We start from the raw sequence: 13,120 nt of genomic DNA, 5'->3' as shown, positions 1-13,120 counted from the left end.
TCAACTCAATCAACTTCTATTTTGTCTTTTTCGTGCGTTAAGCAGATATGAGATATCAATGTCTTCTGGTTTCTCCTACAATTTCTTCAATTCCTTCGATTTGCAGAGAAAAACAGAGGAGAAAAGATGTACGGATTTACGAGCGTGAGCAAGGGAGACTTAGAAGAAGGAACGCTTTACCCAGGTTTGAGTTATGGAGAGAACGAGCTTCGATGGGGATTCATACGAAAGGTTTATGGAATCATTACTGCTCAGATCTTACTCACCACGATCGTTTCTGCCGCCACCGTCTTGTACTCTCCCATGAATGAACTGCTCAAGGGAAGCCCTGGTTTATTGTTGTTCTTCGCCTTCTTGCCCCTGATTCGTATGTCTTCTCACCCTCTTTTGTACACCTTTGTGCGAATTCTGTTCTTGGGTTTGGGTTTTTGTTGATTTGACTAATATTGTTTTTGAATTCTATTTCTCTTTTCTTCTTTGATTAGTTCATTCCGGGTCTCAATTTTTCTTTTCTAGTTATATGTATTTATTTGCTTTTAGATTTTATTTTGGGGAATATGAATTTTTGCTTGGCAGATCCATCGTAGCTAGAAAATTTAGGGGCAATGTAATTTTTCAAATGAAATTAAGGGCTCTACTCTGATGCCGCCAACCAGTTCTGTGATCCTTTATAAATGACCGACCATGTTCTTGAATACAGAACTTTACCAACCTGGGTCTTATTTCAGGGAAGATCTTGTTAGGGTTAGGGTGTGAGCACAAGCTTTGCTTAAAAAGCATTACATCCTGAGTATATAGTTTAGAATACCCAAACCGTTGTATTTTTAGACATCTCCAGGTTCTACGGTTATTGGACTCATCATTCAGCCAATCAGATGGCCTAGATTAGAACATAAGTTGGGTATGACTCAAAAATTCCTCAACAATCTCCTCCTCCTATGTTCTACGTATGGCTGGAAAATTTGGGACAATGTAATTTTTCCAATGAAGTTTAGGGCTCCACTCTGATGCCTCTAACCAAGTTAGGTGATCCTTTACAAATTATCACCGGCCATGTTCTTGAATACTGTAGTTTTTCCTGGGTATTATTTTGGGGAAGATCAAATTCGTTGTTCGTGCTTGGTAAATGAAGTTACTTTGGATGATTTTCATATGGAGTGATTGGGTATTTTCCCAAAAATGTCATGAAGGGATTTCCATGAAATGCTTGAAGACAGGGGTTTGCTGTAAGTTTTATTTGTTGGTCCCAAATTGTGGTCGGGAAGTGCACACAATGCTTCAGTTCATTTTAAGACTTGCCATGCTTATGTCATGAAGTATTTAAGTTTGAGTAACATTTGAATTGCAAGACATCCTTGAAGAGGTTTCCATATAGATAGTGCAGGATGCATCTTGAACAAAAAAGAGAGGAGATCCAAATTTCAAGCCTTGACTCTCTTCCTGCTTTCTATGAATTAGTTATAGGATGTAAATTAGTTATACTAGCACTCTGTCTGCTTTGTTTTAGTATCATCATCTTCCTATTATTATTGATAAATAGAAAATTGCTGAGGTAAGGCTGCATATGAAAGTTGCCTCCCCTCAGACTCTGCTTATGCGGAAGCCTTTGGCATCGGGTTTGCCCTTCTTATAGAACAAGAATCAAAACAGTAAATTAATTTCATTCTTTGAAATGTTGATTGCAACACTTATCCTTTTTTCAGCATTTTGGTTTGCACAATGTGGACGGATGTTGCAAAACTAATTTGATTATGCCTAATTTACAGACTGCCACCAGTGGCTATATGTTACTCACTGACCCTGAATTTACTACGCAGTTATGTGGCCATTGTATATCTATCAGCAGAAACATCCATTGAACTTCGTAATTCTTGGGCTGTTCACTGCATCCCTGAGCATCAGCGTAGGGGTAGCCTGTGCAAATACAGAAGGTTAGTTGTATTTATCATTCCTGGTTGGTGATGCTTGTAAGTTGTGGCTTCATTTTAAAAGGACCAGCAAAAGCAGCAGCATAGGAGTAGTTTCCAGCATCTATTGGTCTTCATCTAAATTACATTTTTGTTATTGCCAAAAACTTTGCAGGCAAAATTGTACTTGAAGCATTAGTTTTGACCTCAGCTGTGGTTTGTTCCTTGACCGGGTACACTTTCTGGGCTTCAAAGAAAGGCAAAGATTTCAGCTATCTTGGACCCATCTTGTTTTGTGGCCTCGTCGTCCTCATCTTTACAGGCTTCATCCAGGTTAATTAGAATTCTTTTGAGTCCTCATATGTTTTCTTCATGCTTCCTTGTCCAAATGCATGTTTGTGTTTGCAAATATTTTATCTTGTTGGATGCCTAATCTTATCTGAACTCACATTTATTAGAATTCTCATTAGCACCATCTTGTAAAGATGAATATCTGACTTGGACACGCTTTCTTTTTTGGTTTTTGTCTATTATCAAGCAGATGTTCTTCCCACTTGGGCCAACATCAGTTGCTATCTATGGTGCCATTGGTGCCATGATCTTCTCAGGGTATCTCGTTTATGACACAGACAACCTGATCAAGCGCTTCACCTACGATGAGTACATTTGGGCGTCCGCAGTACTGTATCTGGATATCCTTAATTTATTCCTTACCATCTTGCGAGTTCTCAGGGGCATGCAGTCCGAAGGGTAGGTCACAGTTTGTGTTTCCTGATTACCTGAGATACCTTTGAATACCTGACTTTTTCATTTAACTGTAACTAAGTTGTTTTCCAGAAGCATTGTTAATGCATATATATTCCCCATGTTTGATTGGAAGATTTTGAATAAGGTCAAGCCAGATTTTCATCCTACTGAATCATGCACCCACCACCTTAGGTGCACTTACAGCTTATGCTTTGTCGTTTACTTGTAATTGGATCTATATCTAATGTGTAAAGGCTATGAAAGCATCTCCTTACCTTTTCGTTTTGCTTCAGTTAAACTACTACACCAGGAAACTCTCGTGTAAAACCAATAGATAGGATGTGAGGACTGTGCCAAATTTCGAAGGGGTTGATTCTCTAGCATTCGAAGCAATTGAATTAGCTCTAATCTTATCTGAACTCACATTTATTAGAATTCTCATTAGCCTCCTTCATGGATAACCTTTGAAAACCCCTTCTTTATGGTGAGATTAGAAATTAATTTCCATGGATAGCTCTAACTTGTTTCCTTCATGGATAACTGGTATGGGTTTTGACAATTGTGGGGCTTGGGTTGCTCACCCTAAGATTTGAATGCAATAACTGGTGGGTGGATGGATGGTCCCAATTTTTCATTGATTCCAAACATTTTATAATCCAATAAAAGAAAATGAAAACTTCCCTCACAAAATTGGAACTCTATCATACTTAAAATATATCAATCATCCTAGGTCCCTTGTATGACAAGATGTGATAACAAGGACAACTTTTCTCATTTTGAAGTAGGGGTGCAAGTTTGGCCCTGGCGGCCTTGACCCGCCCTAAGCCCGCCCTGAGCCCGAATAGGGCTTGGGCTAAAGATTTTGGCCCTAAGGGCGGGTTAGGGCCAAAATATTCTGGCCCTGCACTAGGGCCAAGGGCGGGCCTGGGATTACTCTCTGGCCCTCCCAGCCCATCCCGGCCCGTCCCTGATTTTTTGCCCTGATTTTGGCCCTGATATTGGCCTTGACCCAGGCCCTAATCCTAGCCTTGATTTTGGCCCTGATCCTGGCCCTGATCTTGGCCCTGATCCTGGTCCTAATCTTGGCCCTGATTTTGGCCCTGATCTTGACCCTGATCTTGGCCCTGATATTAGCCCTGATCCTGACCTTGATCCTGGCCCTGATTTGAGTCTAAAGACTCTGGACCCTCCACCCACATTGAGAGAAATTAATTGTAATACATATGGGTGGATACTTGACACGTGTCAAATTTTAAAAACATGATCATGTTTTGTAAAAAATTAATAAAAATAAATTATAACCTCATTACCAATGTAATAAGCATTTATTTGATTTTGGCCCTGATCCTGACCCTAATTTTGGCTCTAATCTTAATATTAATTTGACGATGATCATGTACTACAGTACTAGATTTTTATCCTGATCTTCATACTAATATTGATATGAGTCTTGATTTTGACATTTAGTCACTTTGATCATATTAGACTATAAATTCACTTTTTATATTATTTTTAAGGTAATTTTTATTTTTCCAACAAAGTCATTTTTAGTTCAATAAAATATTGATTTTGTTTTTTGACTTAAGGCGAGATAATATATTATAAATAATAAAAACTATTACATAAAGAATTAATATCTAACAAATCTATACCCCAACTTCTCATCATGAATATCTGACAAATCTATTGTGATATTTCAAAAAAATTTATTAAAAACATATAGCTATGTTTGTAACTAAAACATCATTTTTTTAACTATGAAAAAAATACATTTTTTTTAATACTAAATTATAGTCGATTTACTTGTTAACAAGGTTTTGAATATGATTTTTTTTGTATTCAATAAAGATATCAATTTATTGAACAGTTGTGAATGAAAACATACCTACCAGCTTAAGTTTTTGACTTTGAAGATAAAATTTTTATTTATTAGATTCCTTTTGAATTATGAATCTCTGATGTTTCTAAGTTTACAAAAAAAGTTTGTGTGACATTCTCTATAATTTACTTGACTTTCAAATATGCCTAAATTTAATTACAATTCTTCTCTCTACTTATTTTATTTCATGAATAATTCTAACTCTTTGCTGCAGGAGAAAAAGCAAAGGAAAAAACAGAATGAGAGAGAGAAATTAAAAATTTGGAATGAAGTTTGACCATTGTTTTAGAAGTTAGAAATTAATTGAGAATTGAGATAAATCTTTTTCCTTTTCCCTTCGAGCTTACATATAATAACCATAATTTTTATCGAATAACAAATTAAAAAACCCTAGAAATTTGGATTTCTCTATTTCTCTAAAATCTAAATGGGTATAAATAGTTAAATACATATTGAATATAAGTTTTGGATTATTTGTTATCTTTACTAATTTTTTTAGAACTGAGTTTGGAATTTAAGAATTTAATTACTTTAATATGTATTTTAATTACTACCTATCTTACATTTGATATTTACGACCAAAGATATGGCCAATTAAAGCTAGGGACAAGGCCAATTAGGACCTGGGCCAATTAGAGCGGGCCAATCAGGGCCAGGGTCAGGGCCAATTAGGGCCAATCGGGGAGACGAGGGCGGGGCCCCATTAGGGCCAGGGACAGGGCCAATTAGGGCCAGGGACAGGGCCAATCAGGGACAGGGACAGGGCCAATTAGGGCCAGGGATAGGGCCAATCAGGGCCAGGGCCAATTAGGGCTAGGGACAGAGCCAATCAGGGCCAGGACAGAGCCAATCAAAGACAGGGCCAATTAGAGCTAATCAGGGCCAATCAAGGCCAACCCATCCCGACCCGGCCCAATTAGGGCCAATTAGGGCGGGAATGGGCTTGGCTTGGCCCTGTAGGGCTTAGGGCCAGGGACAATAATCATTGGCTTTGAACTAGGGCCAGGACAGGAATGGGCTCAAATTATACCATATAGGGCTGGGCTTGGGATTGCAAAAGCCCGGCCCAGCCCGGCCCAGTTGCAGCCCTATTTTGAAGGTCAAAGTAATACAAGACAAGTCCAAGTTGATGTATCTTTTTCAATTACGCTAATTCCTACTGCTAGACAAATCTAGACCAATAGATTATTAGATTGACTATTCTAATTTCTAATTTCTAGCAAGATGATTGGGGTCCAATTATCAATTTTTATCTAAACTGACACCATAAATTCATATTAGGTTTCACATTGACATAAGACCCACCCAATCAAACAATTTCTTTCCCAAGTATTTATTTAATTCGGATGGTTTTTTTTTTTTTTTTTTGGCCAAATTTATTCGGATGCCAACTTGTACACTAATGGTACAATATTATTAGAAGCGAACTTGATGGTCCGGAAAAAATATTATTCCAAAGCATCTGGATAAAGTAAAGAGTGATGGCCAAATTGAAATAATACAGCTTTTCTTAACATAGTAAGGCAGGTAGGGTCAGGGTGGGAGCCATGATTGAATATTGGGAGGGCCGAATAATGAGTCTAGATTATCTTTGTCGCGCGAGCATTAACGCCTTTTTACCATATATATTATGTGGGCCCATATGGGACCCACTGTGGGTCCCACCCCTGAATTGCGCCCACATTAAAAATTTAGAGAAATTAATAGGACTAAAATATAGATAACACAATTATAAATAAATTATAAAAATTATATTGAAACAAAGCATAGGGCTAAAATTATATGATTAGATTTGTTACCATTTAATGCTTTAAAAAATCATGAATGACAGAAGGTGGCAAAGAAATTGTAGGAAAAAATATAGACTTGAATTCTATTATCTAAATACGGAAACAGTCAATCATAAATTAAGTAAAAAAGATTCAATGATTAGAGTCCAAGTAAGTCATGAGTGGGTAGTTTTGGTTCTCTAGGGTATAGAAAATCAACTATGGTGCTAGGCGTACTAAATACTTGGGTTTACCCATGGAGTTTGGGGTATCTAAAAAGAAGTCTTCCAGAGCTGTAGGAGATAGAGCATCCAATAGAATTGCAGGTTGGAAGTTCAAGTTCTTATCCCAAGCAGATCGAGAGACTTTACTTAAATCAGTCATAAGTTCTCAATCCTTATATGCGGCTTTCCACTTCTCTCTTCCTATATCATATCATGATAGGATGCACAGCTTGATGACCAACTTCTACTGGGGTAGCAATGCAGAAAAAAAGAAAACACAAATGGATTTCTTGGACAAGACTCTACCATTCTAAAGAAAGGGGAGGCTTGGGCTTTAGAGAGCCGGTGTTGCAAAATAGAGCTTTACTCACCAAAATAGCTTGGAGACTATGGACGGAGCCCAATTCCCCCTTGGCCAAATTCATCAAGGCCATCTACTTCTCTAGATCCAACTTTCTTGAAGCAACTCAGGTGAGCAAATCATCATGGGTTTGGAAGAGTATCCTGATTGGCAAAGAAATATTGAAGGATGGGCTTGTGTGGCGAGTTGGTAATGGGTTGTCAATAAACATATGGGACTCCAAATGGATCCGAAGTCTACCAAATTACTCAATTCACAGTTCAAGGCCCACTAACTGTGCAATCAATACAGTAGCGGACCTGTTTGATCCAGATACTCGTTTATGGAAGAAGGAACTCATTGAACAAGCTTTCTCTACAATGGAAGCAAAGGAGATTCTTAAAATGCGATTGAGCACAAATAATAGCGAAGACAAGCTACATTGGAGTGGGACAAAGAACGGATTATTCACGGTCAAAAGTGCTTACCATTTCCTATCTAATCGAAGGGATCATCAATTGCAGTGCAATCCCTCTTCATCCAGAATCCTTGAATGGGAAATGATCCAACCGAACATCTAGAAACTAATCTGGAGTATCAAAACGCTGCCAAAGATAAACTCCTTCATCTGGAAATGTTGTGCGCAAGGTACCGCCACAAGAGAAAACTTGAAGAAAAGGAACATCCCAGTTGATCCTAGCTGTAAAAGATGCGGACACCCTGTGGAAACTATAGATTATATGCTTTTGAGTGTCCTTTCTCTCGTGCTGTCTGGTTTGGGTCCTACCTATCACTAAGGACAATAGATTTTAAAGCTCCAAAACGCCTCCAGATCTTGGCACAGGAAAATGAAGATATTCCCTTCGAAATATGATAAAAAAAGAGACACTCTCTTTATTTTCCTTCATCTGCTGGTCCATATGGCAGGCTAGAAACTAAATCACTTTTGGGACACGACCATCCACTCCAGACAAGGTCTTCAAGCAGGCTCAGAGGGCTTTCCTTAGTTTTGCTTCTTTGCTGAAGCAAATCAGGGTCTTTTCTCCTCCCAACTAAGTAATGGATATGTTCATCTTACTCATTATTGGACTCCACCAGAGGTTTCCCACTTCAAACTGAATACAGACGCTGCACTACCACTTAAATCGCAGAATGGAGGAATGGGCTTTATTCTTCAAGATCATCGTGGCATTCCAATATTTGCAATCTCTAAACCTGGTGATTTCCTTTCTACGTTAATGGGTGAAGCAATGGCCATCAAGGAAGGGGTTAAGTTTGCAGCTCAACAAGGTTTCCGCCACTGCGAAGTGGAATCAGATTGTCTACAAGTGGTAAAACTCTTGAATGATTAGAATACTATTCCCCCTTTGGAAATTCAGGACATCATGGATGAAATCAAACTCATATCCAAGGATTTCCTATTTGTAAGCTTCAAACGCATCATTAGGGACGCAAACAAAGTTGCGGATACCCTAGCACATAATGCCCTGTCCTTAGCAGGCCGGACAGTTTGGCAAATCTCTGAATCTTGGCTTCTTGACTTATGTAATCAGCACGTCTTGTGTAACTCCTGCTTTCCTTCTCAATAATATTCTGAATTACCAAAAAAGAAAGAAAAAAAAATGAGTGGGTAGTTTTGTTGATTGCTTTTTTCTGTAGGAGGGTAAAGAAAGTTTACGAATCGTAACAAATGTGTTGCGATTTCTTGTGTCAGTACCATCTCTGGCTCTGCATTTGAATGATGAGTGGACTCTTATTGACATCTTGGTTCTTGTTTTCATGCGGCAGATTACCTATGACATGGTACCCATAGAAGTATGTTGACAAGGTTCCTATGATAAATATGAAGATGAGAGCAGATCCTGCTACATGTTATCTGGGGCGAAGCTACTGCTTTTATACGGGTAAAACTATTCATTCATTTGGTAATGACCTGAGCTATTGCAACGTTACTCCTCACCTTGCCTTAGCACCTAACACAGTCTCAATTCCCTTTGGGGAAGATAACGTTTGTTGGTCACTGAAATGCAAATCCATCGAGCCCCCTTGAAAGAAGTAGCCAAAACTTGGCTTTTGACATCCATTTAAGAGTAAGGAATGTGGGAAAAATGGGTGCAAGTGAAACAATTTTCTTATTCACCACTCCCCCATCTTGTGCACAATGCTCATAAGAAGCATTTGTTGGGGTTTCAAAAGGTTTTCTTAACAACTCAAAGTGAACAACCGGTCCAGTTGAAAGTGGATGTCTGCAAAGATTTTAGTCCATGCATGGCACTGTTATTCATAAACTCCAAACAAGTAATCAACAAATTAAACTACCCAGCCATATAACTCACCCGGATTGTAATGCCCAAAGATCACGTACGTCAGCTATGGCACCACCTCCTGCTTCACTGGGATAAGCAACCCAAAGGATGCTTGTAGTTTGGTCATCATCTTCTGTGAAAGAGACGCCCATCCCTTCTCCAGACATTATCACAAGAACCACAGGTCCCTTGGCTACTTTTGCAACCTCTATTACCAAAAGAGGTTGCGGTCTAGGGAGAAGGACATCCACTCTATCAAGACCCCCTACCTCAATGGATTGATCCTCACTGACCACCAAAATCGTACCATCGGCTCGGCTTAGTATGGCCTTAGCATCATCTAGGTGGTGAAGAGAGGTACATGTCACATTTTTGCAGCCTAGTTGATAGAAGGTAGTAGGAACTGACACCGCCAAGCCCTGAAGGGGACTTATATACTTGCAAGGAATCCCTGCCAATATCACATTCTATAAGTTAAAAATTGTCAAATAAAATATCAAGAGAGAGATGCTAAGGCTTTAATTGATATCATTAGTAGGATATCTCAAACCTTCACAGCTGCCAATCATGGTCTTCATGGCATTGCATCAATCACTGCTAGAGACTTGATATTTGAAGTTGTTAATGGCAATGACCCTGGGCCGTTCTTCAGCAGGACAATCCCCTGTTGTGCAGTTTCACGGGCTAGCTACTGGTTCTTTGGAGTACAGACGTCTTTTGGACCAAGATTACCATATAATTGCTTACTCGAGTCGCCATTGAAGAAGCCGAGTCGCATCAAACTTGCTATATTGCTAGTGATTGCATTATCAATGTTGGATTTATTTAAGTATCCCATTGTTATGGTAGCTTGAGTGTGTTCACTCAAGAAGCTTCCACAATCCAGATCTAACCATGTAAGTAGAAAAGGTGCATGTAAGGATCAACAACTCGTCAAGATTAGACAAGAGATTCTAAGATTCAAACCAGGATCAAGAATCAAACAAAATTCCTCTAGAAACAGAAGAAGAACGATAGAGCAACAATGCAATGTCGATAGAAAAATAGATCTACGAACATGTTAGGATTAGAGCAATTAATCACACACAATCAAATAGAAAATAAGGAAGAATGAGACACAAATTTTACCTTAGTTCACCTCAATGTGAGGCTTCGTCTAGCATTATGTTTTTCACTAAGAATTCTTCTCGAAAGCAACTACATACAATGTTCTGTTACAAGAGAATATATATAGGCGCTTAGAAATCCTAACCCATAGCTATTCATGGGCCCGGGCCCAAACTGTAAAGAAACTCCGAAGCCCACAGAAACATGGACCCTCTACAGGCTATGGGGGCATTGCCCCCACACCCCCTCAGGGCGGCCTCCTTGTGTCTGTTGGCAACACAATGAGAAGCATGAGCCATACTCACATAAGAGGAGGAACAAAGGAAATCGTACAGAGCAGAACACAAGATCAAAACCATAGCACTTTGAATAAACCAAGAACTCATATAGGAGGAGGAAACTCGATAGAAATGAACTTTACAGTATAAAACAGATAAGTAGTATTTAGTGCTATGGGAAGAAATGCGCTATACACATGGCATGTGTAGGATTGGAATAATAAATAATAGTACAATGATATGTTGTACAAGAACTATGGTATGCAATAATATCTAATCCCATTTCGGCCCAGACCCATTTGTACACATTTTGTCTCCTTTTGGCCCAGACCCATTGCTGCCCCTTTGTACTAGTAATTATCCCTCTTTCATAGTTTTTACCAGTAAAAGACCACTTCGGCCTAGACCCCATTTGTACTCTTTTGTACCCCATTTCATACCCTTTTGTTTGTACTGGTAATTTTCCCCCTCTCATAATTTTCATACCCAATAAGACCATTTCAGCCCAGACCCATTTGTACCCACTTACTGGCCAAAATAGTCTTGGTTGTTGCTTCCTTTGGGGTTTTGGTGTAGTGTTGATCATGGTATATCATATCTATTGAATTACAGTTTGAAGCTATGTACCTGCAAGCAATTGAAGCACAATAATTTAAACTTATAATCAGAGTTAGTGGCCCAACATTAAAGAGGAAAAATTACAAAAGGAAACAAAAGAGCCAGCCATACCCATTTAACCTCCATTTTCCCCTGATAACCCCACCGAGGAGATTTGGGTCTACGCATGTCGGTACTTCATTAACCTTGTTGAATGAGCACATCACACTTGCCACATCCCCATCGATGACACAACTTTTAAATGGAGGTTGAAATGTGTCATCCAAATCCTGCTTTGTTACCTAGTAACAACAAAAATCATGATTTGCATTGTTTTCCAACTAGATTCTAGGTATAATAGAAACCTAAATTTTCTTTTTCTATTCTTACACCTATTGCAATGAGACATACAAAACACAACATCAGGAATTAAAAATGGAATAGTTTTCTTGTTTACCACATCGTCGAAGTGGAAGCAATCAAATCCTTTCCAAATCACCAGATCGTAAGCGGTATAGTGCTTGCAGGAGGTAGCAACCTTGAGCTTATCAGAATCAATTTCATGTGTTTTTGTAAACCTCTCACATAGGCAGATCCGTATTGGCTCGATAGCATTGGATCTTCTCTTGGAGTCTCTTGGCCTCTTCCCCACCTTGGATCCCTGAAAATATTTACGTTTGGGCTCCAAAATGTCAACCCTGCTAAACCCACGTTGTACATGGCTCTAGCTTCTGTAGAGACCACCTACATAGTAAATGAAAAGTAGTCAACCTTAATTTCTAGAACCAGAAAACTAAGTTGATCATCAAAGTCGTGAACCATTTCCATCAAATTATAGAAAATCTAACAAAAATATCAGTTCAAGCTAGTAAAAATAATACCTTTCCAATGGTCTTAAAGAGGGAGTTGTTGAAGGAAGTTGTTGTAAGAATGACCGCATGAAAGCTAGTGGTCCCAGGAACCACACTAGAGAAGTGAGTACTAGGACCAACATTTGAAACTCCGTAAAAAGATTCAGATCACCTCATCACCACAGGTACTTCGGGATACCAAGTCGATTCACTCCCTATTCTCTACTCACTAGCAACCGTATCTTCTCCTGCAGCGTAAGTCTCTTCACCAAGTCTGCTGTCCTCTCAAGAATTGCCAATGAAGAGTCACAAAAGGCAAATGAACCCAACTCAGGGTTTTTGCTAAGATCGCATGCAAAAAAAAGGAGCAGACTGACACCTAGAACAACTAAGAAAAAGAATGAACATGAGCATCAAAACGTAACCAGAGCTTCTTGCCATGGCTACTGCACTGAGAGATCCGAACACAGCTTGAGAGCAGAAGATGTGAATATGGTACACAATACACCTCCTTTTAAAGTAAAAACCTTATAGAAACCCCTTCCATACTTGACACAGGTCATCTACGGGGAAGGAAAAAAAAAAGACACAGGTTTGTTTACTAAAAATATATATTTACCAATTTATCTTCAACTGAAATTGTAAACCTAAGTGAAATGACAAAATCGTCCTCAAGACAAAATTGATCGTGATCCACGTAGCCTGAAAACACAAAGCCTGCATTCCATGGTCACTTCTTGTTGATGTAGGCATCTGATTTAGAGTTAGGTAGGATTTTACCACCAAAATAAAAAAAGAGTTAGGGAGGATGAACAATGCATCAAATGCCAACTATTAATGGTTTTTCTGTATATGGATTCGTATTCTTTTCATCCATTGGTCACTTTTATTAAAGGAGCTGCTCTCTTAAGTAAGTCATCAACAACAAAGCTCCATGCTACAGTCTTTTAGATCCACTAAAAGGGACACGAAAACATAAATAAAGAGCCTAGGAGTCAGTGGAGCCAGTGGCGGTGCCAGTTTTAATCATCAAGTGTTTGTCCAAAATGAAATGTATGAATTGAATTCAGTGAAAATAACTCTAGAAATATATCATGATATGTACGCTTTCGTTG

General features: G+C 38.9%; 1 protein-coding gene and 1 pseudogene across 1 annotated transcript; one reads left to right on the top strand and one right to left on the bottom strand.

The window, feature by feature from the left end:
• The first annotated feature begins 68 nt into the window (after positions 1-68).
• Positions 69-3,079, top strand: LOC149019018 (BI1-like protein). The gene is made up of 4 exons (XM_089153105.1): positions 69-367; positions 1,818-1,931; positions 2,083-2,240; positions 2,449-3,079. Exons 1-4 carry the CDS (start codon positions 127-129, stop codon positions 2,659-2,661), a joined length of 726 nt encoding a protein of 241 aa, XP_089009231.1. The 5' UTR covers positions 69-126; the 3' UTR covers positions 2,662-3,079.
• Positions 3,080-9,176: 6,097 nt separating this feature from the next.
• LOC149019017 (beta-xylosidase/alpha-L-arabinofuranosidase 1-like) lies at positions 9,177-12,446 on the bottom strand (annotated as a pseudogene).
• Positions 12,447-13,120: the final 674 nt, after the last annotated feature.

This window comes from Hakea prostrata, chromosome 4, assembly GCF_041222555.1.
Source record: "Hakea prostrata isolate BN-2017 chromosome 4, UWA_Hpros_2, whole genome shotgun sequence".
Taxonomy (NCBI): domain Eukaryota; kingdom Viridiplantae; phylum Streptophyta; class Magnoliopsida; order Proteales; family Proteaceae; genus Hakea; species Hakea prostrata.
Note: the sequence above shows the minus strand (reverse complement) of the source record. Positions and strands in the feature narration are given on the sequence as shown.